Genomic DNA, 24,941 nt, shown 5'->3' on the forward strand with positions numbered 1-24,941 from the left:
CATCCATCCATCTCTATCTGTATATAAATATAAAATGCAAGGTTGGCTCACTGACTCTCTCCCTCACCAACAGTAATACTATTTCCTGTTTAGGTAAAAAGCTGAAATTTGGCAGGATGATACATCTAGGGCTTTCTGCTAAGAAAGCATATTTCGATATATCAATGTTTAGGGGTAAAAACCCTCCCTACACTAGAAAAACTATTTTTTTTTATTTGTCAACATTTATTAATTATACAGTATGCTAACTTACATGCGCTACACTGGGCTGAGAGCATGATTTCCGCAAAAGAATTATGTAGCATAAATGATTGACGGGCCACATGAATAGCACCACTAATACGTTGGGTAGACAGATAAATGAAGATGGGGCTGTGCTCCTGGACAGGCAAAAAAAAAAAAGACACCCCATCACACTTGTGAAATGGAAAAGTTTGGTGAAACTAAAGGAAAATGCAAAGCACAGTGGTTAGCAAGTGCTGTTTTTTGCTCTTGACTACCAGCACTCTTTGATGCGCACTGGCTCTCATTTTGTTGTCCATTCTGCTCTGTCAAACTCCAACCTCCAGTCATGGTGCTGAAATCCCTCCTAGAACCTCATTCATCAATCAAATCATGCAAACTCAAAGAAAGAAGTCTTCTTAGATAGTAGTGGGGTGGATCTACCATCAGGATGTTCCAAGTGTACGCCCAAAGGTCCTTGACAGCAAGGAACCTTTTCATCTTGCTTTCCCCCTTGCTTGATGAAATCAAGAGTGGGGACAACAGTGCTACATGAAACGATGAGGTGTCCATGTGTGATGTGTTAAAAGTGAGATCGGCTCTGCTAGGGAGTGCTAATCATTACAACAATAATCCGGCCTTGGTTAATGGCACTTGAATTTCTAATGGGAAAATACCCTGCCCTCCTTGCTTTTCACATTATACCTCAGTGTAACATATAGGGTACTTAAGTACTGGTATATCTACTTCAAGCACTGATTTGCATATACAGTCATATCTTCAGACTATAAATGGGAACTACATGCAACTGATGAAAAAGACGAAAGGAAATAATGCAAGAATTTTTACTCATGGACAATTGTGTAGCATGTTCAAGAGTAAGGAGCTCCAATGACCTAATATTATTACTTATCATTTGACCAAGGCCTTTATCCAAGGCATCTTACAACATTTGAGATATAATTGGTTAGGTTTCTTTTGTTTTTCAAACTGGAGCATAGGTAGGCAGTCCTTGAGGCTGATCCTCAAATTAGCTGTGAACCACCCAATCTCACTGAGATTGCACTGGTGGTGAACCAGCTGAGGAGAGGAAAGGCTGCAGGGATCTGTGGCATCCTGGGTGAACTTCTCCATGCAGGCTGTCCTCCTGCCATTGAAAGCAATCTTTGCTTCCATTTGGGAGACTGGTATCATCCCAACTGACTGGAAAACGGGACTTGTCATCCCTATCTGGAAAGGGAAGGGTGATCACCTGGATTGCAACAACTACAGGGGGATAACACTGCTCTCAGTGCCAGGTAAGGTCCTTGCTACGGTCATCCTCAATAGGATCCGTGATCACTTGCTCATCTACCAGCGACGGAATAGTCTGGTTTTACGCCTAAGAAGTCTACCATCAACCGCATCCTAGCACTGAGGGTTCTCATGGAGCGCAAAGACGAATATTGGCAGAGTTTCTTTGCAGCCTTTGTCTAATTTCGTAAAGCGTTCAACTCAGTTGATCGAGCTGCCTTATGGGACATCCTGAGGGTTCGCAGGATCCCCTCGAGGTTGTTGGATATCATGGCCAGCCTGTACACTGGTACTGTGAGTGCTGTGCAGAGTGGAGGCAGGACTTCTGCATTTTTCCCAGTTGATTCTGGGGTTCGTCAGGGGTGTGTTCTTGCTTTTACTCTGTTCAATGCTTGTATGGACTGGGTGTTGGGCAAGGTCGTGGGGTCCAGCGGCCGTGGGGCATCTGTTGGTGAAGAAAGATTCACGGATCTTGACTTTGCTGACGATGCTATGATCTTCGCAGAGTCAATGGAGGCTCTGATTGGGGCGCTTGAGAGATTGAGATAATAACCAAGATCCAGGCCTTTAATGACATCTTGGGCACAGCCATCAGCAGTGTGTCCGTTTGCGGAGAGAGTGTCAACCTTCTCGAGTGATTTACTTACCTTGGCAGTGACATTCATGTCTCTGGTGACTTTTCCTATGAAGTCAGTAGACGGATTGGAAGAGCACGGGGAGTCATGAGGTCGCTGGAAAGGAGTGTGTGGCGCTCCTGATATCTATGCAAAAGGACGAAGGTCCAAGTCTTTAGAGTCCTGGTGCTTCCTGTCTTGCTATATGGTTGCGAGACATGGACGCTATCCAGTGACCTGAGACGAAGACTGGACTCCTTTGGTACTGTGTCTCTCTGGAAAATCCTTGGGTACCGTTGGTTTGACTTTGTGTCGAATGAGCAGTTGCTCATGGAGTCCCGAATGAGGTACATTGCCTGCATTGTGAGGGGGAGTGTCAGTTACGGCCATGTGGTGCATTTCCCCCGAGGGTGATCCAGCTCGTAAGATCCTCATTGTTGGGGACCTGAGTGGCTGGACCAGGCCAAGGGGTCACCCACGTAACACCTGGCTGCGACAGGTAGAGGGTCATTTCCGGAGGGTGGGACTGGACTGTGTGTTTGCCTGGGGGGTTGTCAACTGGGATCCAGAGTTGTTTCTTTGTGTAGTGGGTGTGGCAACACACTGTACCAGTGCATGCTCCCCAACTTGACTTGACGCTAAAGTGACTTGCTCATGGTCACACAGTGTCAATAGCAGGAATCCACAACCTCAGCATTTGAAGACCTAGATCCAAAGCCTTAACCATTACACCACACCATCTGCCAATAATATTAGTCCTTGGTGCAAAAAAAAAAAAAAAATACAGAAAAGCATTTCGTTGCATAGCATTTCTGCTAGACCTGATTAACCAATAGCACTATAACTGATGCTCATGATCTTATGAAATTTCTTGGACAAAGCTGGGCAATACAGCTAGTACAAAGATCTACAGTACTTTTAATGAGCTTAAGCTACCCTCCGTCTCTGTTTTCAACAAAAATCCATCCAGTGTATTCTGTACTATTTTAGCATACCCTCTTTAATTCTGTGGCAACAGTAGTCACAATTTCTTAATTTTTAATTACTGAAATAATTTATGAAGTCAGGAGCTGCATTGTAGTGCAGTAGTTTTTGGCCTCATAATTCCAGGTACCTTTTGCCACGTGGTGACCGTTAGTGTGCAGTTTACATGTTTTTTGGCTGTCTTCCTCACACCCAAGTTAATCAGCAAGTCTAATTTGGCCTGAAATAGTTGGGGTGTGGGTTTTGCTGTTGGTGTGGACCCAAGCTCCTCACAAGCCTTCATTGGAATAAACAGGTTCATAAAAAGGAGAGTGGGTGGGGTGGATAGTGAAGTCATATTTTTGTTTATATTTTGAAATGTAGAAAGTAACCGTACATTAATTCCAACATGGGAGTGTTATCTAAATGGTGATTAATCTGTCAGGAACACAAATAAAGAACTGGCAAGAAGTTGCTCTTCATTTTTCCCCCAACAGTTAGCATTTAAAACTTGTATTTACTTTTATTGGCAATGGAATGTGGACATTTCATACATCGACTAAGTACATTTTGGTTCTTTATCATTACATGAATTTTGAATAGGAAAAAATGACAAATTTAATAAAAATCCAAGTGACAGATATTAAAAACAGGTTACGGGATATTAATAGTGGGTTCCAGTAAGTGATGTATGGAACCTGTAACACCAAAAAGGCTGAACTTCTCTGTTTAGAAAATTATTTACAGTAATCCCTCCTCCATCGCGGGGGTTGCGTTCCAGAGCCACCCGCGAAATAAGAAAATCCGCGAAGTAGAAACCATATGTTTATATGGTTATTTTTATATTGTCATGCTTGGGTCACAGATTTGCGCAGAAACACAGGAGGTTGTAGAGAGATAGGAACGTTATTCAAACACTGCAAACAAACATTTGTCTCTTTTTCAAAAGTTTAAACTGTGCTCCATGACAAGACAAAAATGACAGTTCTGTCTCACAATTAAAAGGATGCAAACATATCCTCCTCTTCAAAGGAGTGCGCGTCAGGAGCAGAGTCTGTCAGAAAGACAGAGGAAAGCAAACAAATCAATAGGGCTGTTTGGCTTTTAAGTATGCGAAGCACCGCGGCACAAAGCTGTTCAAGGCGGCAGCTCACACCCCCTCCGTCAGGAGCAGAGAGAGACAGAGAGAGAGAGAGAGACAGAGAAAAACAAACAGTCAAAAATCAATACGTGCCCTTTGAGCTTTTAAGCATGCGAAGCACCGTGCAGCATGTCACTTCAGGAAGCAGCTGCACAGATAGCAACGTGAAGATAATCTTTCAGCATTTTTAGACGAGCGTCCGTATCGTCTAGGTGTGCGAACAGCCCCCCTGCTCACACCCCCAACGTCAGGATCAGAGAAAGTCAGCGCAAGAGAGAGAGAAAAGTACGTTGGGTAGCTTCTCAGCCATCTGTCAATAGCGTCCCTTGTATGAAATCAACTGGGCAAACCAACTGAGGAAGCATGTACCAGAAATTAGAAGACCCATTGTCCTCAGAAATCCGCGAACCAACAAAAAATCCGCGATATATATTTAAATATGCTTACATATAAAATACGCAATAGAGTGAAGCCGCGAAAGGCGAAGCGCGATATAGCAAGGGATCACTGTACACCAAATTTTAATAGCTTAAAAGTGTAATTCTCCCTTTCTTTGGTATTTTGAGGCACCTCATGATATACATCTTTGAGCTCAAACTAACAATCATGAGTAAATGGTCATTTTCAATACTTGATTAAAAAACCTTTGCAGTCAAGGACTACCTGAAGTCTGGAACCCATTGCCTTCTGCAAATGCTGGGTTCAAAGTTTTACCAGGCCTTTTTGCACCTGTCTCCAGGTGCTGCTTCTTTGCTGGACTTCTTGTTTTTGAAGTTTTGTCTTCAGCAATTGGGTTGAGGTCAGTTGATTGACTTGGTCACTGAAAAATATTTACATCTTTGCCTTGATAAAGACTCACTTACTGTCACTGCATGTTTTGGCTCATTGTCCATGTGTACTGTGAAGTGTTGTCCTATCAGTATCATGGCATTTGTCTGAATCTGAGCAGACAGTAAAGCCCTGTACAGTTCAGAAATCATTCTATAACTTTTGTCAGCAGTCATATCATCTACAAACACCAGTGACCCACTTCCATTTGTAGACTGCTTCCACCATGTTTCACAGATGATGTGGAATACTACAGATTATGAGCCGTTCCTCTTTTCTCCATGCTCTTCTCTGTCCATCAGTCTGGTACATTTTGATCTTAATTTCAAAAGAAAACTGTTCCAAAACTGGAGTGGTGTTTAAAAAATATTTGCTGTCAAAGTCTAATCTGACCTTCCTATGATCGAGGATTACCAATGGTTTGCGCCTTGTGGTAAACCCACCGTATTTACTTTTGTGAAGTCTTCTCTTGATTATATGCTTTTGCAATGACAGGGCTAATTCTCAGAGACTGTTCTTAATTTGGCTAAATGTCATGAACTGTTTTTTCTTCACCAAGGAAAGAATTCTGCGATCATCTAGCACCGTTGTCTTTCATTGTTGTCCAGGCCTCCTGGTGTTACTGAGCTCACCCATGCATTCCTTCTCTTTAAGAATGTACCAGATGGTTGATTTGACTACTCCTGGTGTTTTTGCTGTCTCTCAGATGGGTCTGTTTTGTCTTCTCTGCCTAATGATGGCCTGTTTTTACAGTATTTGCATGGACAGCTCTTTGGACCTCATACTGAGAGTTTACAGTGACAGCTTCCAAATACAAATTCCACATTTGGAATCAACTCCAGACCTTCTTAATAGTTAATGAAATAGTGAGGGACCTGCTTACACATGGCTATGGTACAATTTGTTAGTCAATTGTCTAAATACTTTTGAGCCCCTGAAAATGGAGAGATCATGTATAAAAATGGCCGTTATTCCTAAATGGCTTAAACTATATTTCTGTTAAACTCTTTGAATATTTGCTGAAAGGCTACACTTCAATCATGTGATTATTTCTTCATTTCAAGTCCATTGTAGTGGTGTATGGAGCCAACATTATGAAAATTGTGTCATTGTCCAAATACTTATGGACATAGCTGTAGATAAACAATGTTCCTATTTCTACAATGCTTTCATTTATCAATAAATTTTTCTGTTTCTTAAAGTGACCAAATTACAGTTACTTTCACCTAAGCCTAATGGACAGGAACAACCAGCTACAGTTAAAGGTAAGAAAAGTGGGAGCTTTACTGAAATGAACGGTATTGCCTAAAGTAAAGCTGATAATTAATTAACAAATTGATCCATTCCTCTTCCACACAATATCCATTCCATAATTAATGAAACAGAAAAGGAAGGTATACTTATTCTACAGTGCACAGCTTTCATATTCTTTTTTTAAATTTTATTTATTAATTTTTATTGTAATCATTCCATACAAATAGATCAATTTATAACCAAACAAAATTGAAGACAAATCAAACCCCACCCATTTAGAAGGAGAGCTAAGCCAAAGGAGAATTGCTTAGGGCTTTTTAATAAGGCAACAATAAATAAAAGAAAGGGAGAAATAAATATATAGGTAAATAAGAGATGGAGAAGGGAATTAAATGCGGTAATAGTTATTTCTCTTATTCTAAAATAATATTGATTAGATCCTGCCAGGTTTTGAAAAAATTTTGTACAGATCCTCTAACTGAGAATTTGATTTTTTCCAATTTTAAATAATATAAAACATCGGTTTCCCACTGACTTATCAGAGGAGAGTTAGGATTCTTCCAATTTAACAGAGTCTACATGCCAAAAGTGTAGTGAATGCAATCACCGTTTGCTTGTCCTTCTCCACTTCAAGTTCGTCTGGAAGAACACCGAACACAGCTGTTAATGGGTTAGGAGGGATTGTGATACCAAGGCTGTCTGAAAGGCACTTAAAAATTTTGGTCCAAAATGATGTTAGTTTGGTGCAGGCCCAGAGCATGTGACCCAGTGAGACAGGAGCTTGGTTGCAGCGTTCGCAGGTTGGATCTTGCCCTGGAAACATTTTGGACAGTTTTAAGTGAGACAGATAGGCTCGATATATAATTTTTAGTTGAATAATTCTATGCTTTGCGCATATGGAGCTCAAGTGAATTCTCTGCTTTGCTACCTTCCATTCCTTTTCTGATATATTGATTAACAGATCTTCTTCCCAATATCCTCTTGGATCTTTGAAAGATAGGGACTCTAATAGGATTTTATATAATGCGGAAATGGTGTTTAATTCCTCGAAATTGAGCAGTATTTTTTCCAGCATTGTGGAGGGTGCGAGGTGGGGGAAATCGGGCAATTTCTGTTTAATGAAATTTCTAATTTGAAGATAGTGAAAGAAATGTGTAGCTGGGAGGTTGAATTTTGAACGTAATTGTTCAAAAGATGCAAATATGTTGTCTATATAAAGATCTCTGAGCATTTTAATCCCAAAACTTTTCCAGGTATTAAAAACTGGATATGTTTGCGAGGGTTGAAAGAGGTGGTTCTCTTGCAGAGGTGCCACAGATAAAAGATTTTCCATCTTAAAATGCTTTCTAAGTTGGTTCCATATTCTGAGTGAGTAAAGCACAATTGGGTTATTAGTATATTTACGATAACTTGCATTTATTGGAGAGCAGAGCAGGGAGTATAAAGAAGTACTACAGTATTTTACTTCTATTGCGGACCAAGCCGGTGTATGTTCATTTATTTGTGTCCAGGTTTTTATGGCTTGTATGTTTGCTGCCCAGTAATAAAACTGAAAATTAGGTAAAGCCATGCCACCTTCTGCCTGAGTTCTTTGTAGGGTCGCTCTTCGGATACGTGGGTGTTTTGAGTCCCAAATGAATGAGGTTATTGTTGAATCTAACTGTTTAAAAAACGATTTATTGATATATATTGGAATATTTTGAAATAAAAAAAAGTTTAGGAAGGATACTCATCTTAACAATGTTAATTCTTCCGGCTAGAGTGAGATGAAGGGTTGACCATCTATGCAAGTCTTGCTTAACTTTTTCCATACAGACGGCAAAATTTTGTTGATAAAGAGCTTTATGTTTACTTGTGATATTTACCCCTAGGTATTTAAACTGATCTGCTATGGTAAAAGGTAGGGTGTCCAATCTAATATTATATGCTTGTGAATTCACTGGAAAGAGTATACTTTTATTCAGATTAATTTTAAGACCAGATATCTTTTGAAATTCTGTTAGTGCTGTTAAAACTGCAGGGACAGTGTTTTCTGGGTCTGAAATATATAAAACCATATCATCTGCATATAGAGAAATTTTCTGTTCCAGTCCTTCTCTGATAATCCCCTTTATCTGATAAGAATTTCGACAGTGAACCGCCAGTGGTTCAATGGTGATTGCAAACAGCAGTGGCGACAAGGGACATCCTTGTCTGGTACCACGTTCTAGCTTAAAGTAGTCTGAGCAAATGTTATTAATACAAACGGAGGCTTCTGGATTGGTATACAGTAGTTTGATCCATGCGCAAATATTCGGGCCAAACCCAAATTTCTCCAATGCAGTGAAAAGGTAATTCCATTCAATCATATCAAATGCTTTTTCTGCATCTAATGATAATATCATCTCTGGGGTGTTTGATTTTGCTGGTGAATATATAACATTAAACAAGCGTCGGAGATTGGAAGATAGATGTCGGCCTTTAATAAATCCAGTTTGATCCTGTGATATTACTGAGGGCAGCACTTTCTCCATCCTTCTGGCTAGGATTTTTGAGAGTATCTTAACATCATTATTCAGGAGTGAAATTGGTCTGTATGATGCACATTGTAACAAGTCCTTATTTTGTTTAGGAAAGACGGTGATTAATGCTTGACAAAATGTTTAAGGTAGTATTTGGTTGTCTCTAGCTTCTGTAAATGTTGCCAATAAGAGGGGAGCTAGCTGAGTGGAGAATTTCTTATAAAATTCTACGGGGTAACCATCAGGGCCTGCTGATTTCCCGCTGTGAAGTGACTTTATAGCATCTAGTAATTCTGTTAGCGTTAGAGGTTTATCCAGTTCCTCAGCACTTAAAGCATCTATTTGTGGTGTCTGTAATGTATACAGAAATGCATTAGATTGTGTGTTGTTTTCTTTGAGCTCAGTAGAATATAAGGATTTATAATAATCTCTAAATGCGTGCATTATATTTTTATGGTCAATTTCTTCTCCATTCGTGTTGGTGATTGCTGGTATTGCATTGCGAACTTCTTGTTTGTTGAGCTAAAAGCTTATTAGCTTTTTCTCCGTGTTCATAGTAATGATGTCTAGACTTATAAATAAGTTGTTCAGTTTCTTTAGTTGTTAAGATGTTAAGTTCTGTATGCAGGGCCTGCTTTTTCCTGTGGAGAACTTCACTTGGACGCCTGGCTTGTTCTTCATCTATTCTAGTAATTTTGCTTCTTAGCTCTGACACTTTCTTTGTTTCTAGTTTATTTCTGTGGGAAAGAAATGAAATAATCTGTCCTCTTAAGAAGGCCTTTAGAGTTTCCCAGAGTGTTCCTGTAGAAACCTCTGTGGGCGTGTTTGTCTCTAGGAAGAAGCTGATTTGTTTGGATATAAATTCTGTGCAGTTCTCGTCTGCCAATAGAAGAGGGTTAAGGCGCCATCTGCGAGGTGAGTATGAGTGGCTTAATGATTTTAGCTCCAAGACTAGAGGGGCATGGTCGGAGATAACAATTGTGTCGTATTTGGATGAATTAATTGTAGGCAGGAAATTATTATCTATAAAAAAATAATCAATTCTTGAGTAGCTATAATGCACTGGTGAGTAGAACGAATATGTTCTTGAGTTTGGGTTAAGAAACCTCCAGGGGTCTGATAAGTTGTGATCATTTAAAAACTGTGTAATTGTCTTTGCAGTATTAGATGTCGTCCCCCCGTCACTGAAGTCCTATCTAAAAGTGGATTTAAAACACAATTAAAGTCCCCAGCCATTATAATTTTATGAGTGTTCACATTGGGAATGGATGCAAATAGATTTTGCATGAATTCCTTATCATCGACATTGGGTACATAAACATTTATCAAAATCATTTTACTGTTATATACGTTGCCCATGACCATCGCATATCTCCCTTCAGGGTCCGATACTACATCTGATGCTACAAATGGAACTCAGCTGTCATATTCTAAATGTGCTAATAAATCTCAATGCCATTTCTTGATAACCAGTTAGTTCATGATGGCTTTCTGGATTTCCACTGCTGAAGCCAATACTGGTTCCTTTTTTTGCATCTTGGCTTATATGAAGCCTCTAAGTGATAAGAAGGACCAAGGCTCCTGGAGTGGGTACATCAAGACATCTGGAATGCTTTCTGTAGAGTTTAGGGCTTGAAATAGTGTAGAGGGAGTACTCCTCTTGGACTGGAAATCAATTCATGCTTCAGGGATTTCCCTAACGATACTATACAAACTGCCAAGCACTATTTTTATTTTCAAGTTCTCCATAATTTTTAAATAGAGTTTATTACTTTTTGTGTTATGGGGCTGGTGCCTGCTTTGTACCTGATTGTGCCAGTGGGATAGTCCATCCCAGCAATCATCGGGCACAAAGCAGGAACAGCCCCCTGGACAGGGCAGCAGCCCATTTCAAGGTTAACAAACAACCATTAACTTAATTTAATCTGTGTTTTGTGAGATCCACTTCTTTTTTTAAAATTTTTTTTTACAAATACACTAGAGAAATAGTGCTATAATTGAATGTTTTGTGGGGGTTTGATACACAAGAAAGGAACTGAGAGAAGTACTGAATAAGAGCAGGAGTAAGGGGTACACCAATGTTGCTGCTACATGAAGTAAATGTACGCATTTTCATGCATTGTTGTTTATCACTATGTTGGAGGGTAGATAAGTGTTGCATATTAATCAGACATGCAAGTACGAAATTCACTGTACTTCAGCACACTTGACAATACAACAACTATTACTACCTTTGTGTCCTCCTCCCGGCAATTTATCATTTTAATACACATGCTTTGACCTCAACACAGAACTTTCCATGACGTTTGGGGATATGAGAAAAATTTAATCTTAAGGAAGCAAGTAAGGAGAGTTTTGTAGAACTACAACTCTGATCAGTGTACCTGCTCACAAAGGAGACCAAGTGTGGATTGGCATTGTCGTGATGTGACAATCTGCTGTTGTTTTAAAACTTTATAGAATATTATAAGAAAAAGGCTAGACTCAATAACTTTACATAATGAAAGTCCTAATCAACTTAACAATTGGTCTTCCAGACAGCATTTCCACTGGTACTTTGTGTACCACAATATGCAAATGCTATTTTGGTGCTGTAACTTTATGGTCCTAGCTCAAAAATACAAAATTCTGAGAAAGTTCAAAGGAAGGCAATTTATTTTAATCACTCTAACTTTGATTATTTTTATTTAGGACAGAATACATTGAAGACTAGTGAAAATGGAAGTGGAGCAGCACTATACCTTGCTTGGCTGAATCAGACAGTTTTTCAAATTTCTGACAACAGACCAGCTGGTGATTTTCAGCCTGTTTGACATCCTTGTTCTTCATACGTGCCTTATCTAGCACCTTGTTGGCGTTCTCATAGTCGGCCAGGGAACGTGCACGCCTGTACAGTAAATCCTGCAGGAGGGTGGAGACAGAAAGATATGCCATAAACAAAAATTTGGCACATTTAGCAGCTATGAAAATGTTTTAAATCCTAACGAAAGTCTTACTTTAAAGCAGAATATTTAGGGAGCAAAGGAAAGTTTATTTTGGAGTTTTAGGTATGTTCTGCACCACTTTGTATAAAGAGAAGGCAAAACGCAGTGGCTGCAGTACAGTTTAAGCTCCCAGGAAGATTTGCGCTAACCATACATGACCCCAAAATGGATGCTACCTGCATCCACTACCCAGTTTTGGTGCCTACTGGGGAAGCAGATTATTGTTTTGGACTGATTAAATAACTTACAAAAGTCTTACAAAAGTAGCCAGCTTCTATTAAAGTTCGTTTTGGCATTTGGCAAATTAATTCGCTTCATCTTGTTAAGCCTTTTTTTTAGTCATCCTTCCAAACAGTGTGCATTATCTGACTGCATCACAGAGTCACCATGTGTCTGAATGATACATGCAGAAAATTACCCAGCTATGATCCTTGCATCCTTCTTTGCACTCGTCATCCTCTCCACTTATGTTCTACCAATTACTCTAATAATGGGCCTAATTGGTATATTTAAATGTATATGTATGTTTGTACCCATTGCCGAATTTGTAAAGATAACCATGTTTTCTCACATTTTTGTATTTCATCATGGCTACAGATGATAGATTTGCATATTTTTTGTCTTGGTGAGAACAGGAAGCTCAAAGCAAATAGTTTTTAGGATAATGTGGAGTTCAAATAAATGAAATTTTGTCACTAATTTAACTTTTTAAATTTGTTTTCTTTAGAAACAGACTACACTTTTATTTTCAGGGCATACATATAACTGCAGTTAATTTTACGAAGCTCCTGACAAGTAAGGTTATTCTTGCGATATACAGCATGCCCATGAGCCCACATCTGGATTTTGTGTACTGTTTTGGTTTGAAATTTACAAGAGGGACCGAGCAGACTTGAGAAATGCCGTGAGAAGTGTAACTAAACCTATTCTAATAGTAATGAAAAAAAGATTAAAGAAGTGACATGGCAGATATGCTTAAAACTATGAGGAAGGACAGCAGCTATTCCTTTAATAAAATAAGTTCTTAAACTTTAAGACTGTGGCACACCTGTTACCACCTATCAAATGTCAGACAGTATTTGTTTACATAGTGACCTGTGGAAACGAGGAACAATCTACCAAGAAGTGCCCTTGAGAGAAGCACATTGGGGTTCTTTAAGTTCAGATTGAATGTTTTCGCTAACATATTAACTGAATAGGACTTAATGAGTAGCCCAACACCCTTTTCAGGCAGTTTCCTTTATTTGCTAGATACATGTCAGTTTTGGTGTAAAGCGGAACCTATTGTCTGATGCCTCATGAAAGATGAATATCCATTCTTCAGAAAAACAGTCTTTACAGTTTAACAGACATCACTGGAAGTGAAAAAGGTTTTTTTTTTTATTTTATTTTAAATTAATTGTGTTCCTACCACCTAGTTATCAAAATAAAAAACATGCAAGCTTCAGAAAAATTTGACCACCAATACCTTAGCAGCCTGAGAGTCTCTCATGTAATAGCGAAGGAGGTCTGACAATTTGAGGTCTTCATCAGATGCCACACGTCCCTCCACTTTCTGGACACAAACAAAAAAAAAAAAAAAGTAAATAAAAAGAAAAACCTCCTAATTTCTTTTCACTTAAAAAAATAACACAGATATTTTCCACAAATTTTTATACTTGTAATAAGATCTAGAACGTCTACTGCATGAAAAAATAAAGGCAGGTACCAAAACATCATATATCACCCTAAAAATGAGCAGGTACACGTTCAGTACAGTGGACTTATTTACACTTTACTGAGGGCATATTTTCATTACCCCTTGGCAGAATGTTAAGAGAGGTGACTTCTATAAATATCTGTTTTATTCCAGCAGTTTCCAGGATGATAAAATAAGATTCTAACTTAAAATTAATTACATTAAGCAGGTGCTGTGACCTATTAGTTAAGGCAATGAACTTTAAGTCATTGGGTTGCCTGTTTGGTCCTCACCTCTGCTTCCCTTACTCTTTGACCCTGAGAATGCTGCCTCACAGCTGATTAAGATATTGTTTGAATTCCAGCCCTTTCATTCATAATTGTCAACCCAACAGCTGTGCTTTGGAATTATACCAGTGGTAACCATACATTGTGCAGCTTCTACTTCAGGGTCCATGAATGGTATAGAGGGATGGTAGTTGGTATCCCAGAATGACCTTTATTTATTTTATCTATCCATCCGTCCAAGCTGTCCCCCACAGCTCTGTCCGCGTAGTAGAGAAACAGGAGAAACTTTTAAAAAAATCAGTAAACAAACAGGAATTGCTAGCTAAGCAGAGGCAAGGTACGCTCCAAAACATGGCCAGAGGTTGACCGATTCGAATGAAGGCTGCCGAATGAGTGAGGCGGGCCCTGCCTGGCTCCCCACTCCTGACATCATGCTTCCCCCGGCCCTTGGCCTGCTGCCTCTGTCTTGGTTTAGTGTGATAATATTGCTCCTGCAAGTGAAATATGATACTTAGCGCTATGAGAGAAGTCACAAAATCAACTGGAACGTTCAAGCAAATTACAGAAAAAAACCCGATCTAAATCTGTTAAGTAGTTCTCTTGTTTGCTAGCTAAGCGGAGGCAAGGTACGCCACGAGGCTGGTGCGTGTGCGAAAAGGGCCCCACCCCCTCCCCTCGGCCTGCTGCGTCTCTCTCAGATTTGCACAAATAAAATTGGTACCGCAAGCAAACTATGATACTTGGTGTGATGAAAGAACACGCAAAATGAGAATCAGAATGTTCAAGTAAATTATAGAAAAAAACTCAATCTAATCCGTTAAGTAGTTTTCTTGTGAAAAGCGGACACACATATAGACAGACGATAGGTATTAGATTTTTTATATACACATACAGTGTAAATATATATACAGTGGAACCTCGGTTCACGACCATAATTCGTTCCAAAACTCTGGTCGTAACCCGATTTGGTCGTGAACCGAAGCAATTTCCCCCCATAGGACTGTATGTAAATACAATTAATCCGTTCCAGACCATACGAACTGTATGTAAATATATATATTTTTTTAAGTTTCTAAGCACAAATATAGTTAATTATACCATAGAATGCACAGCGTAATATTAAACTAAATGTAAAAACACTGAATAACACTGAGAAAACCTTGAACAACAGAGAAAACTAACACTGCAAGAGTTTGCGCTATAGCGCTACAAACCGCTCGCTAAAAACTTTTTTTAATGAGTTTTAAGCACAGGGAAAAAAATGAACATTTGAAAAATCCGAAATTTAATAAACAACCAAGAAAAGTAACATTGCAATAATGCACGCTACGAACCAATTGCTGTAAACAGAAGTGAAAACAAAAACAAGCCCAGTGCATTCTTTAACTGCCTTCTCTGCCTTATGTGTCCAGCCCCCTCTCTCTTGCTCGTGCTCTCTCTCTCGTGTGTGTGTCTCTCACGCGCCTGAGTGTGTGTGTGTCTCTCGTGTGTGTGTCTGTCTGTCTGTGTGTCTGTCTGTCGTGTTTGTGTGTGGGTCTCTCTTGCGTGCCTGTGTGTGTGTGTGTCTCTCTCGCTTGCTGCACAGGGAATGCACAGGCAGAGACTGAACACGTGCGGAAATCATTGGCACGCAAAAACCAAAAGGGAAACTGGCTTGTTCGTATACTAAGTGTGTGGTCGTGAACTGATGCAAAAGTTTGGCGAACTTTTTGGTCGTAAACTGATTTGTATGTGTTCAGAGATGTTCGTGAACCAAGGTTCCACTGTGTGTGTGTGTATATATATATATATATATATATATATATATATATATATATATATATATATATTTTGTCACACGTGTGCTTGGGAGGCAGGCTAAGGGCTTAACTGAGGGCAAAATGTGAAGGCAGGGATTGACGAAGTGCACTTATGTCTCTTCTTCCTCTTCTACACATCACCAGAACAGACACCTACCTAAATCATGATCAGTTCCTGCATTCCCTTCCTAACCATGCCCTCCTATTGACCTCACTTCCGGCTAGAACCCTCATGGATGTGCCTCTTCCTCTCCTCCAGCTATAAAAGCCAACCACCTTCCCTTACCAGCCTGTCCCATTTTAGACACAAACCCAGAAACTGCTCTGGAGCTATTTCTTTCAAATTGCTGTATACAATATATGGGGTTGATCCCCAACTCTTTCTTTGTTCATTGTTTCTGGTCTTACACACACGTGTATATACACACACAAACTACTGCAAATTGAGAACAGTGCTGATACCATATTTCCATTTTCAGTCAGGCACTATTCTGTTAAATACATGGTACCAAATAGGTTACAAATCTGAGGGGTGGTAAGATCTCCTTCACACAACATTGTGTAGTCAGATCTATTTCAATCAGAGAGATTATAGATTGCTGTAATGGATGGGCCCCACACAATAATGCTCATTGGTGTCATGTTGTGCAATGGTGATAGCAATTTATCTATTTCAGAACCTCTATGAATTGTCAACATTACCTGATGTATGTTTTGTCAATGCATCATCTACCTGTCCTTGCAGATCCTTATTGAAATGGCCGAGATCTACAACGCTTACTGCCATCTGATCACTGTCACATTTGTATGGCCAACAATTGTTATAATATGTAAGAACAGCCACTTAGAAAGACAGAGTATTCTGTCCTGATCAGATGTAAATTAATTTTTCATACACCTGATGAACTTCGCATCAAGAAATCAAGAAAACATCCTAAGCTCGCCAAATCCAGAACTGTACAGTTGTCACTTCTTCATGGCAAACAAATGCATGTCCTTAAATGGCATTTTGGATATAAAAATATGCCAAAAACATATTTGAATACCTGGGTATATTATTTTTTCATGTGAATTGGACAGAGTGTAACTGTTATTTTGTTTATTTAGAATGAGGACTGGAAATTATCCACTGGGTAAATAATTTACGAGATGGACAGAAACTACAGTATTTTAGAGGAAAATCATGGTCCAGATTTACATCCATTCGTCACTAAATAGCTCTAGGTTCTCCACAGCGGACACCCTGAAGTGAACGGTTTTAATAGTGCTGGTTGCCTAAAAGGTGTGCAAAATGCAATGAAGTGCATCACAGGTCTAATGGGCAAGACATTCATCAGCAAAGGCGGCTATATTGGGATGATTGCATCATTTCTAGTTCATAAATAATCATTAAACTTCATCCATTAATATAAAAAATCTGATTCTGACGGATACAAGTTGACATGAAATAGAAAAAGTATTCACCACAAATACCAGGAAGCACTTCTTCCTGCATTTGATCATGGGAGTCTGGGATAAACTACCAAGCCATAAAAGTGACACAGTGACCTCAGGGAAAATGTGAAGATGAGATAAGGAGAGCTCTTAGGTATTAGCTAATAAGAAACCTTGAGAGGTCACCACCTATTTGTTACATTTACTTTAAAATAACAAAGAAAGACTGAACCATTCCTTTATTTTATAAATTCTGTATGTAATATCTATATTGTTTGGTTTATTGTACTACCTTATGTGTAGTAAACAAAAGGTCTAAAAAAAGTAGACTTCACATAAAGAAGGGGCAGCATGCAGGCACAGCAATGAGCACTACTACATCCCCTAACCATGTACTTAGGTTCAATTTCCACAATGGTCGCTGTTTGTGTAGCGTTTGCACAAGCTTTCTTTGTTTTGGCATATTTTTCTAACCCTTAAGGTTATAACTCTATACTGTCCCAACAACACAACATTTATTTATATTGGACCCTTTCATACAAAAATTGTACCTCAATGTGCTTTACAAGATGTGCAAGAGGAAGTTACAAGAAAAGAAAAAAAACAAATAAGAGTACTTAAGAGTATTAAGGAATAAGTACCAAAGAAAAATAAATAAATAAATCCACATGATTTTATAAATCATAAGATATATAAATTAGTAGTAAGGTAGCGTTCCTATATACAATATCAAAATGTTAGTTTCTAAAGAGAAGTCAGGTGATTTAAGTCCCACTGCTGTTGTGCTGGCATCCTGTCCACGACTGATTGCTGCCTTACATTTAGCACCCATCTGTCTAAATGGATGTCACCGTTAGAAGGAATGCTGAAGTGCGTTTGGAAGTTGAATTGCGTAGTGATGATGGATTTATTATTCTTGAAGAATGCTTAGATGGCGAAAGCATTGTGCGCACAGGACCAAGGCATGTTGCAGACTGAAAACTACAAGGGATCGCCTATCAAAGGACCCCCACCCCAATCCACTCAGCTGCCTCTACCTCGCGCAATGACCTTGAGAAATGTGGTACTGTACTTCACTTTGGCTCACCCTGTATAATCAATTTCCCCAATGATGGTGGGGCCAAGGGCCATGAGCAAATACCAGGAGTTGCTCACCCTCTCTTTAGACAAAAGAAGCCATGGGGTGGTGACAAAAGACTGCAAGATCTCCTGACCAGTAGAAGGAACTGGTGGTTTTCTTGTGAAAGAAGAGGTCAAAGTATACCATTATCTAAGAGAAAGGTGCCATAGAGTTGTTACAGGAGTCGAACTAACAAACTTTTTTCTCCAATTACATGCCTCAAATGCAGATTTTTCTGTCACCTACAGACAGACTTAGCAGAGATGATTCCACTCAAGTCATCTTTGAGTGCTTACCTTTGTCTGCTGGCATGGTAAAGAATTTGAGGTCATTATGTATCTGGTACTCATGTTTGTTTATTAGGCTGCATGTGTGTGATTTATTAAATTTTGCAGATCAAGACTAGATAACAGTATACAGTCAAATCGGATTTAAATCACTTTTAACTGCAGTTTGAATGTAGGCTGAGGAGTCAGATGCAGCTGGTATGGATTTTTTTTAGTAATTTCTCCCATCGCTATGGCTTTGAACCCCTACTTTAGGAGTGTTTGATCTATTTAGAAAATATTTAGCCTGTGAGAGAGCTCTTCAAGCCAACCAAAGACTCAGAATATAGATAATTTGAATAAAAAATTCTGAACATAGTCAACACTGTCCAAATTTTTGCCAAAAAGAAACTACACAAGCCTGGTGTACTTTTAAATCTGCCTAAAGAAGCAGAATCTTGTAAGTAAGTTGAATTAAATCAGATAGTTACTTTTGATTCAGTTACTGAATGCCTCTAGAAGTCGGAATAAATGCCCTTGCTCTAAACATGACCATTGACTGGTGGAGTCCTATCAAAATCCTCCAATCCATAGGTGTAAGCACTGCCAGGTGTGTGGATTCTCCAAGTTTCAGAGATCTACAAGTTACTGACATGAAGCAGCCTTAATTAAAGCTTTTTGGTGCACTGCTTTTCAAATCTCTGCCACTAGCTCTCAGGATCAACTCTTTATGCTCTGGCCAAATATTGCAATCGCCATTGTGTGAGATCTCATTTATTCATACAAAGCTACATTTTATAATGGTATCAGAAACATTTACTGTTTATTTAACAGTGATGTACAGTTTTTTTTCTTTTCTTAAGATATGTGGATTAAACATTAGGGTTTACGGTCCTCTTTTGAAATTTAAACTAGTCACTAGTTCAAACTTACTTATGACAAGTTAAACAACTTAACCTAGACAACCAACTACAAATCAGCCAGCCTTAATACCTAGTATGATGAAACATTATGAGAATAAAATGTAGAAAACTAATTCAATGCAGTATGGCCTTGTAGTTAAGGGGTTTAGGTATAAACCTGAGCAGGTTTCTTACACCCCCCCCCACCCTTACTAAGCGGCTGAAAAAAAACACAATTGTACTGTAGCACTGGCACTTGTACTGACACTGGAAAAAGAGAAGTAAAGGGCCACTCTATCACTCAATGGACATTTATTTATTTATTTCAAGAAGAAATTCCTGTTAAGTACAAAAAATTCAAGTCTGGAAAGTTTTTACTTCCACTGGATGGCAGTAGAGTCACATAATCTGCTGCCACAAGGCAACTACTCCTTATACTGTACATTCCTTGTGTAAAGCATATCATAATATACAGTATGTACATAGACTTTTCCTCCCAAATATTTCAAAGAGGACCTCCTCCCTCAAAGCTTTCAGTTAATGGTGCTCAGTAGAAGCTTAAACAAAGTGTTAAAGATTGCTTAAAATCTGGTACAGAAACGTTCACTTTTTCTGTTTAAGGAAGAGGGTCAAAAAAAAAAAAAAAAAAAAAAAAAAAAAAAAAAAAAAAAAAAAAAAGCCTTACCCGCAGTTTCTCAAAGAGTTCAGCAAGTTTAATAAAGCTCCTGCAAAAAAGGAGAAAAAATAATTCAGATATCCATAAAATGAAATATTTAATAATTTAAAAACAACAACAACCTTCAATGAAATAATATAGCAAGGAGGATGGGTTTGCCTTTAGTTTTATAGCCTTCTGAACAATGACATACAAATTAAGAAAATACTTTAAAAATACAAGGTGGCTCACCAGCTAGTGTTACCACCTCCCTGTACATGGACAATGTTTCATGCTAGTGTGCAGGCTTTCACGTTCCCCTTGTGCTTATGTAGTCTTCTCTGGACATTGTTTTTCTTCTAGAGTTCAAAGACATACTGTCATGTTTAATTGAGGTACTCAGTTTTCCAGGTGTGTGTGAATGTGCCTTGTGGTGAACTGCCATATGGTCTAAGGGTGGCTCCTGCTTTGTGGTCTAGTGTGGTTCCCACTACTGGCCTACATCACATAAACTGCCTCTGCTCAAAGTTCAACATCAACAACTTATAAGGTGCCTATGCACCTGCGGAATTAAATGATCTTTCTACTGGCAGCCATCACCACTCATACCTGCTTTCTCTGCTCTCAGAGTAGGATTAAAGCTACCAAAGATAAGAATTTTTAACATCATTGAAATGTTAGGTGTTGTAATTATTAGTTGTTCTAAGGAAACTTTTGACACGTCATTTTTTCAATTTTAAGCAATACTTTGTGCTGGTTTTTAGTGTTTCGAAGATAGAATTTTTGTCCTGCAATTTTTGATTAACATTTTGTAGCTTGACAACTGGGCCATTTAATGACTGCATTGCTTTGCCCTTTTGGTGCTTGCAATTCACACTCTGCAGTATATTCATCCATCCTTCATGATGAGTTTTCATACCTGCTAACAACTGTTAGTATGCCCTGTTCACCAATTCCCAACTACCTCACCGTCCAGTGTCCCTTTATCTCCTTCTCTCGGCCACATGCATATGTATATTCTTTCTCAGCCAATTCCTGTATTGTAATCTGTATCTGACAATTTGATTAAAAGCGAAGGTCCCTCATCCATTTTCTAAAGCCACTTTTTTCATTGCAACTTTGTGAAGAGGTGGCATCAAGCACCAGACATAAGCCAGCCCTGCACAGAACCACATTACCCACAACAAGCTAATTCAGAGATGGCACTTAACCTACTATGTACATCTTTGAAATACAGGACTGCCCAGAAAAACCCCACAGGAAAGTGGGGAGACTCTCAGTGATCAAATTGGTAAAAAAAATTCTGGTACTGCTACAGATATACTGTATATCATAATAGTTTCATGCTGGGTTAGCTGTGGATCAACATAAACTGCTAGATGTCAAGGTGATTTTCTGTTTCTGAAAACACCAACTACTGTACCTGCTGATTGCACTGCTTTCTTGAGTCCCCAGAACATTGAGAGCTGAGGAGATTGGAATGTAGTCCTCTGCAACATCTGTGAAAACAAATACAGGGAATGAAACCGAGAAAGAAGAAAGTAAACAAGGAGGGAAAAAAATATGGATGAAACTTTTTTTTTTTTTTTTTTTGCAAAGAGTGATCGACATCCTATTGCTTTCCCTCTTTTTCCTCAGAGCAAATAGGCTGGGATCTAACAGTGATGCTGCTTATAAATCTTCAACTAAATGTACAGTGTTAAAACCTATTATTATTTGACATTAAATCACACCAAGATAGTCTTCGGCCCTGTGACCATGAACCGGATTAAGTGGGATGGATCATAGATGGATATTTTAATTACTTATACTCCATTCATTTTGACTAGTTTTTTATGGCTGTAAACCACATATTTAAGCAGCAATATAACCACTGATATGTTTTGATGTTAATGTTTTGTACTTAATTACCATCTAGAGGCTTCAGCAAGTAATTTCAGTCTATATGAAGTGAACAAGAATTCTTTCAACTATGAGGCTGAACATTTATAGAGTTGGAAAATGATTTCACTAGAAGAGGCCTATGAGAGCCATCTGTTGACAGTACAAGAACAGAGTAACTTTTCTGAATGAACTGGAGTCCAGGAGTGTAAGATCTATAAAGAGACATTAGTGTGTGGTAAAGCATGGAACACATTCCATACCTGTCCACGTTAAGTCCAAAGAAGGCAAAAAAGAGACTTGTTTACTTTGTGAGTATATACAATGAAACTGTAGATTTATTCTTTTAAGATGCTTAGCCAAGCCTTTTCCACAGTCAGTTTCAGCATCAGTTTGTTTTGGTGTGAGTTCCAACTTCAGTCTCGCTTTCTGTGTATGATTGATTGGATTGATCCTTTTTGTTCTCCCAGGTCAAACAAGTGCTGATAACTGAACAGTTGCATGTAAGCCTACACTCCTTTACTGGACCTTTCCTGGCACTAACATCAAAGGCAGCACGAAATAGCAAATATTTTATGAATTATTGTACTGAGCCTTTTATGTTTTTTATTTTTGGAAAATTTGGGAAGCTACTGGATGCATTTATGGCTTTAATAAAGGCAACTATGAATAAAACATGAATCCAGTCAGGAAGGTAGGCTAACATGGCCAGTCTAACGCACTGCTCAAGTGGTATGAGAGTTTTCAGTTTCCACTTCTGATGTTTCACCTTCCCACTGCACATTAAGTAGCTGCCAATATAATTTGACCACAAAAATGCTATTTCTGGTTGAAGAGATTTTTTTTTATTTTATATTACTGGCTCAGGAGAAAGGCAGATGATTTCTAGTAGCATTGGCTTCTCCATATTTTCTGACTGGAAGCTCCACATTCAAAGGGATTTACATGAAATTACTGAGTGGGAAAACCTGTACTTCCTCTCTATTGGATAGTACATATCCATAAAATTACAGTATATTGCTTACAGTGACTAACTTTTGAGTCATGATGAAGTGGTATGTAGTTAGCCAGAAGGGGCGTACAAGTACAGGGCAGATGAAAGGTTTCTGCATGTCTAAATAACGATCAATACAAAAATATGAATTAAATTTTAGCTGAAGCATTATAAGGGATCCCATTGCTTTTATCCGAACTATAAATCATGCAGCCTGATTTGCCTTTTTTTCATGTAAAATTTAAAAAATATACCTGACAGACTTGAATCTTGTTCAAAGGAGAAAATTTTCCTATATAAATTCAGTTCACTTTCAAAATAACTAGAGCAAAAACAACATGTATTTTCTCAATAGTTCCACACTAAAGTAATGAACTTTTAAAATGGATGGAAAAATGCAAGATGTGGAAATTTAGCATATGAAATGCATATTGTAAGGAGGAATGCTACATTCAGACAGTTAACTCAACAACAAAGTGCAGCATTACTAGTCTATTTTCCTTTTTATGTTTTTGTCCTACCAGCTAGTGGTATAACTAACTAGCCTGCCAAGTGCAGACAAGGGACAATGTTATCATCTAAAAACACTTTCTATCCACACTAAGCTGTCCTTCTAGAACACTGCACAATAATGCAGACATACAGATTTTTACAGTGAAACTATAATCACGTTTTTAAAAGTTTCAGCATTTAGCTTACAATTCCTTTAAAATTATGTTTAATGTATTTAGCCCCTGACTCAGTTTGTAGGGTATGCTCTCTTAGTGTCTGGTTCCTTTTTTCATGTCTTGGTCCTGCCCTCCTGCCACATCTTTGTGGACCTCCACTTTCACCTCTCTTTTGCTAATTTTGGATATAATTATTTGTTTTTCTCCAGAACTTTTTAACTTCTTGATTTTCCATAATACTCCATTTCATCCTGTAATTGATTTGAGTGAGCTCCTTAGCTGCTAAGCTGGAAAAAGCAAGAGCAATGTCTAGTATATTCCTGTTGGAACTTATTCCTTGTAGAGCTTTCAGCAGCTTGTATAAATTTCTCTTCTCCATACACTATATCATCTTTAGGAAAAGGAGTAGCACTTTTTAAAAAATCACTTACTGTATTTAGTTCAAATCGGGGAGTGGAGAGTTTGTGGCTATGACTTTGTTCTTTCTCAGCCATCTCCAAGTGTTGTGAGTTTGTGAGGGTAGGGGAGGGATTAGCCGGTGGGATGGGACTTTAATCTCTTTTTGACATTGAACTTTTTTAATCTAATCTTGTTTGTCTTTAAAAAAAATTGTAATAACAATTACAATAAAAACAGTTTACAAAAAAGCATTTAGCTTAAAATCAGTCTGGTTCTGGTAAAAGCCAAAGGTTATCATGAGTACGCTGTGAACCTTTGGGGGATGTGCACACATTACTGTCTCAGAAACCAAAGTACCTATGGAGCCAAACATATAAATAAGAAAGGGTTATATCATAAAGAGCTGGTAATAATGCAAAGTTGGACACAAACATACAAAGGAATTACAAAACAATACAGACTATTTGCTCAGCAGGTCTATCTATTCAAATAATGGTCCCAGACTAGCATGTGAGGTGGTTGGTGAACTTTCAAAAATCTATAATAAAATAATCCTCTACCTACCTTATACGAAAATACCACATTCTTCCTTCATACACTGGCCTCTCATCCCTTCACCATAGAAGCCCAAGCTGTCTAATCCAGCCTGTTCTGATCAGATGAAGTCTTTAACCCTGCCCTGGAAACATCTTTCTGGAAAATACTTCCAGGGACCCAAATGAATGATTAGAGACACCTCTGTTGTCTACAAATTTTATTGCATTTCTAGTCCTTATTTGTCACAGAAAGGGGCTGTCCTTCTCAAAAGCAATTAAGTGCCCACAAATAATGCTGAGGAGCCCACTGCCCTATAGTGGGTTAGGAAACTTCTTACATGTTTGCAGTAGTTTCCCACTGTCTTCTTCCAAGTTCATTAGAATCCTCAGCGAATTTTATTACAAAAGACTTCAGTATCTGCTTTTCAAAGTTTTGTGGTAATTTAGTCGTAGTGCTCTATTATACAAGGTATTATCAGAGGAAGACTGGGATATTAAGCATTGCATTAAACAAAGTGGAGT

At 38.5% G+C, this 24,941-nt stretch overlaps 1 protein-coding gene and 1 long non-coding RNA gene across 2 annotated transcripts in view; one reads left to right on the forward strand and one right to left on the reverse strand.

Moving 5' to 3' along the window:
* LOC127529374 (uncharacterized) overlaps positions 1-24,941 on the forward strand; it is a 262,990-nt gene that overhangs the window by 201,123 nt on the left and 36,926 nt on the right. The gene's annotated exons all lie outside the window — the stretch shown is intronic.
* The window catches only part of LOC114652439 (sorting nexin-32-like), a 77,861-nt gene that overhangs the window by 2,985 nt on the left and 49,935 nt on the right, over positions 1-24,941 (reverse strand). Inside the window, exons 8-11 of the mRNA XM_028802823.2 lie at positions 21,365-21,440; positions 19,972-20,011; positions 13,269-13,355; positions 11,558-11,717 (exon numbers count right to left, since the gene is read on the reverse strand). Of these exons, the coding sequence (XP_028658656.1) occupies positions 11,558-11,717; positions 13,269-13,355; positions 19,972-20,011; positions 21,365-21,440 (363 nt within the window). The remainder of the gene's footprint in view (positions 1-11,557; positions 11,718-13,268; positions 13,356-19,971; positions 20,012-21,364; positions 21,441-24,941) is intronic.

This window comes from Erpetoichthys calabaricus, chromosome 1, assembly GCF_900747795.2.
Source record: "Erpetoichthys calabaricus chromosome 1, fErpCal1.3, whole genome shotgun sequence".
Taxonomy (NCBI): Eukaryota; Metazoa; Chordata; class Cladistia; order Polypteriformes; family Polypteridae; genus Erpetoichthys; species Erpetoichthys calabaricus.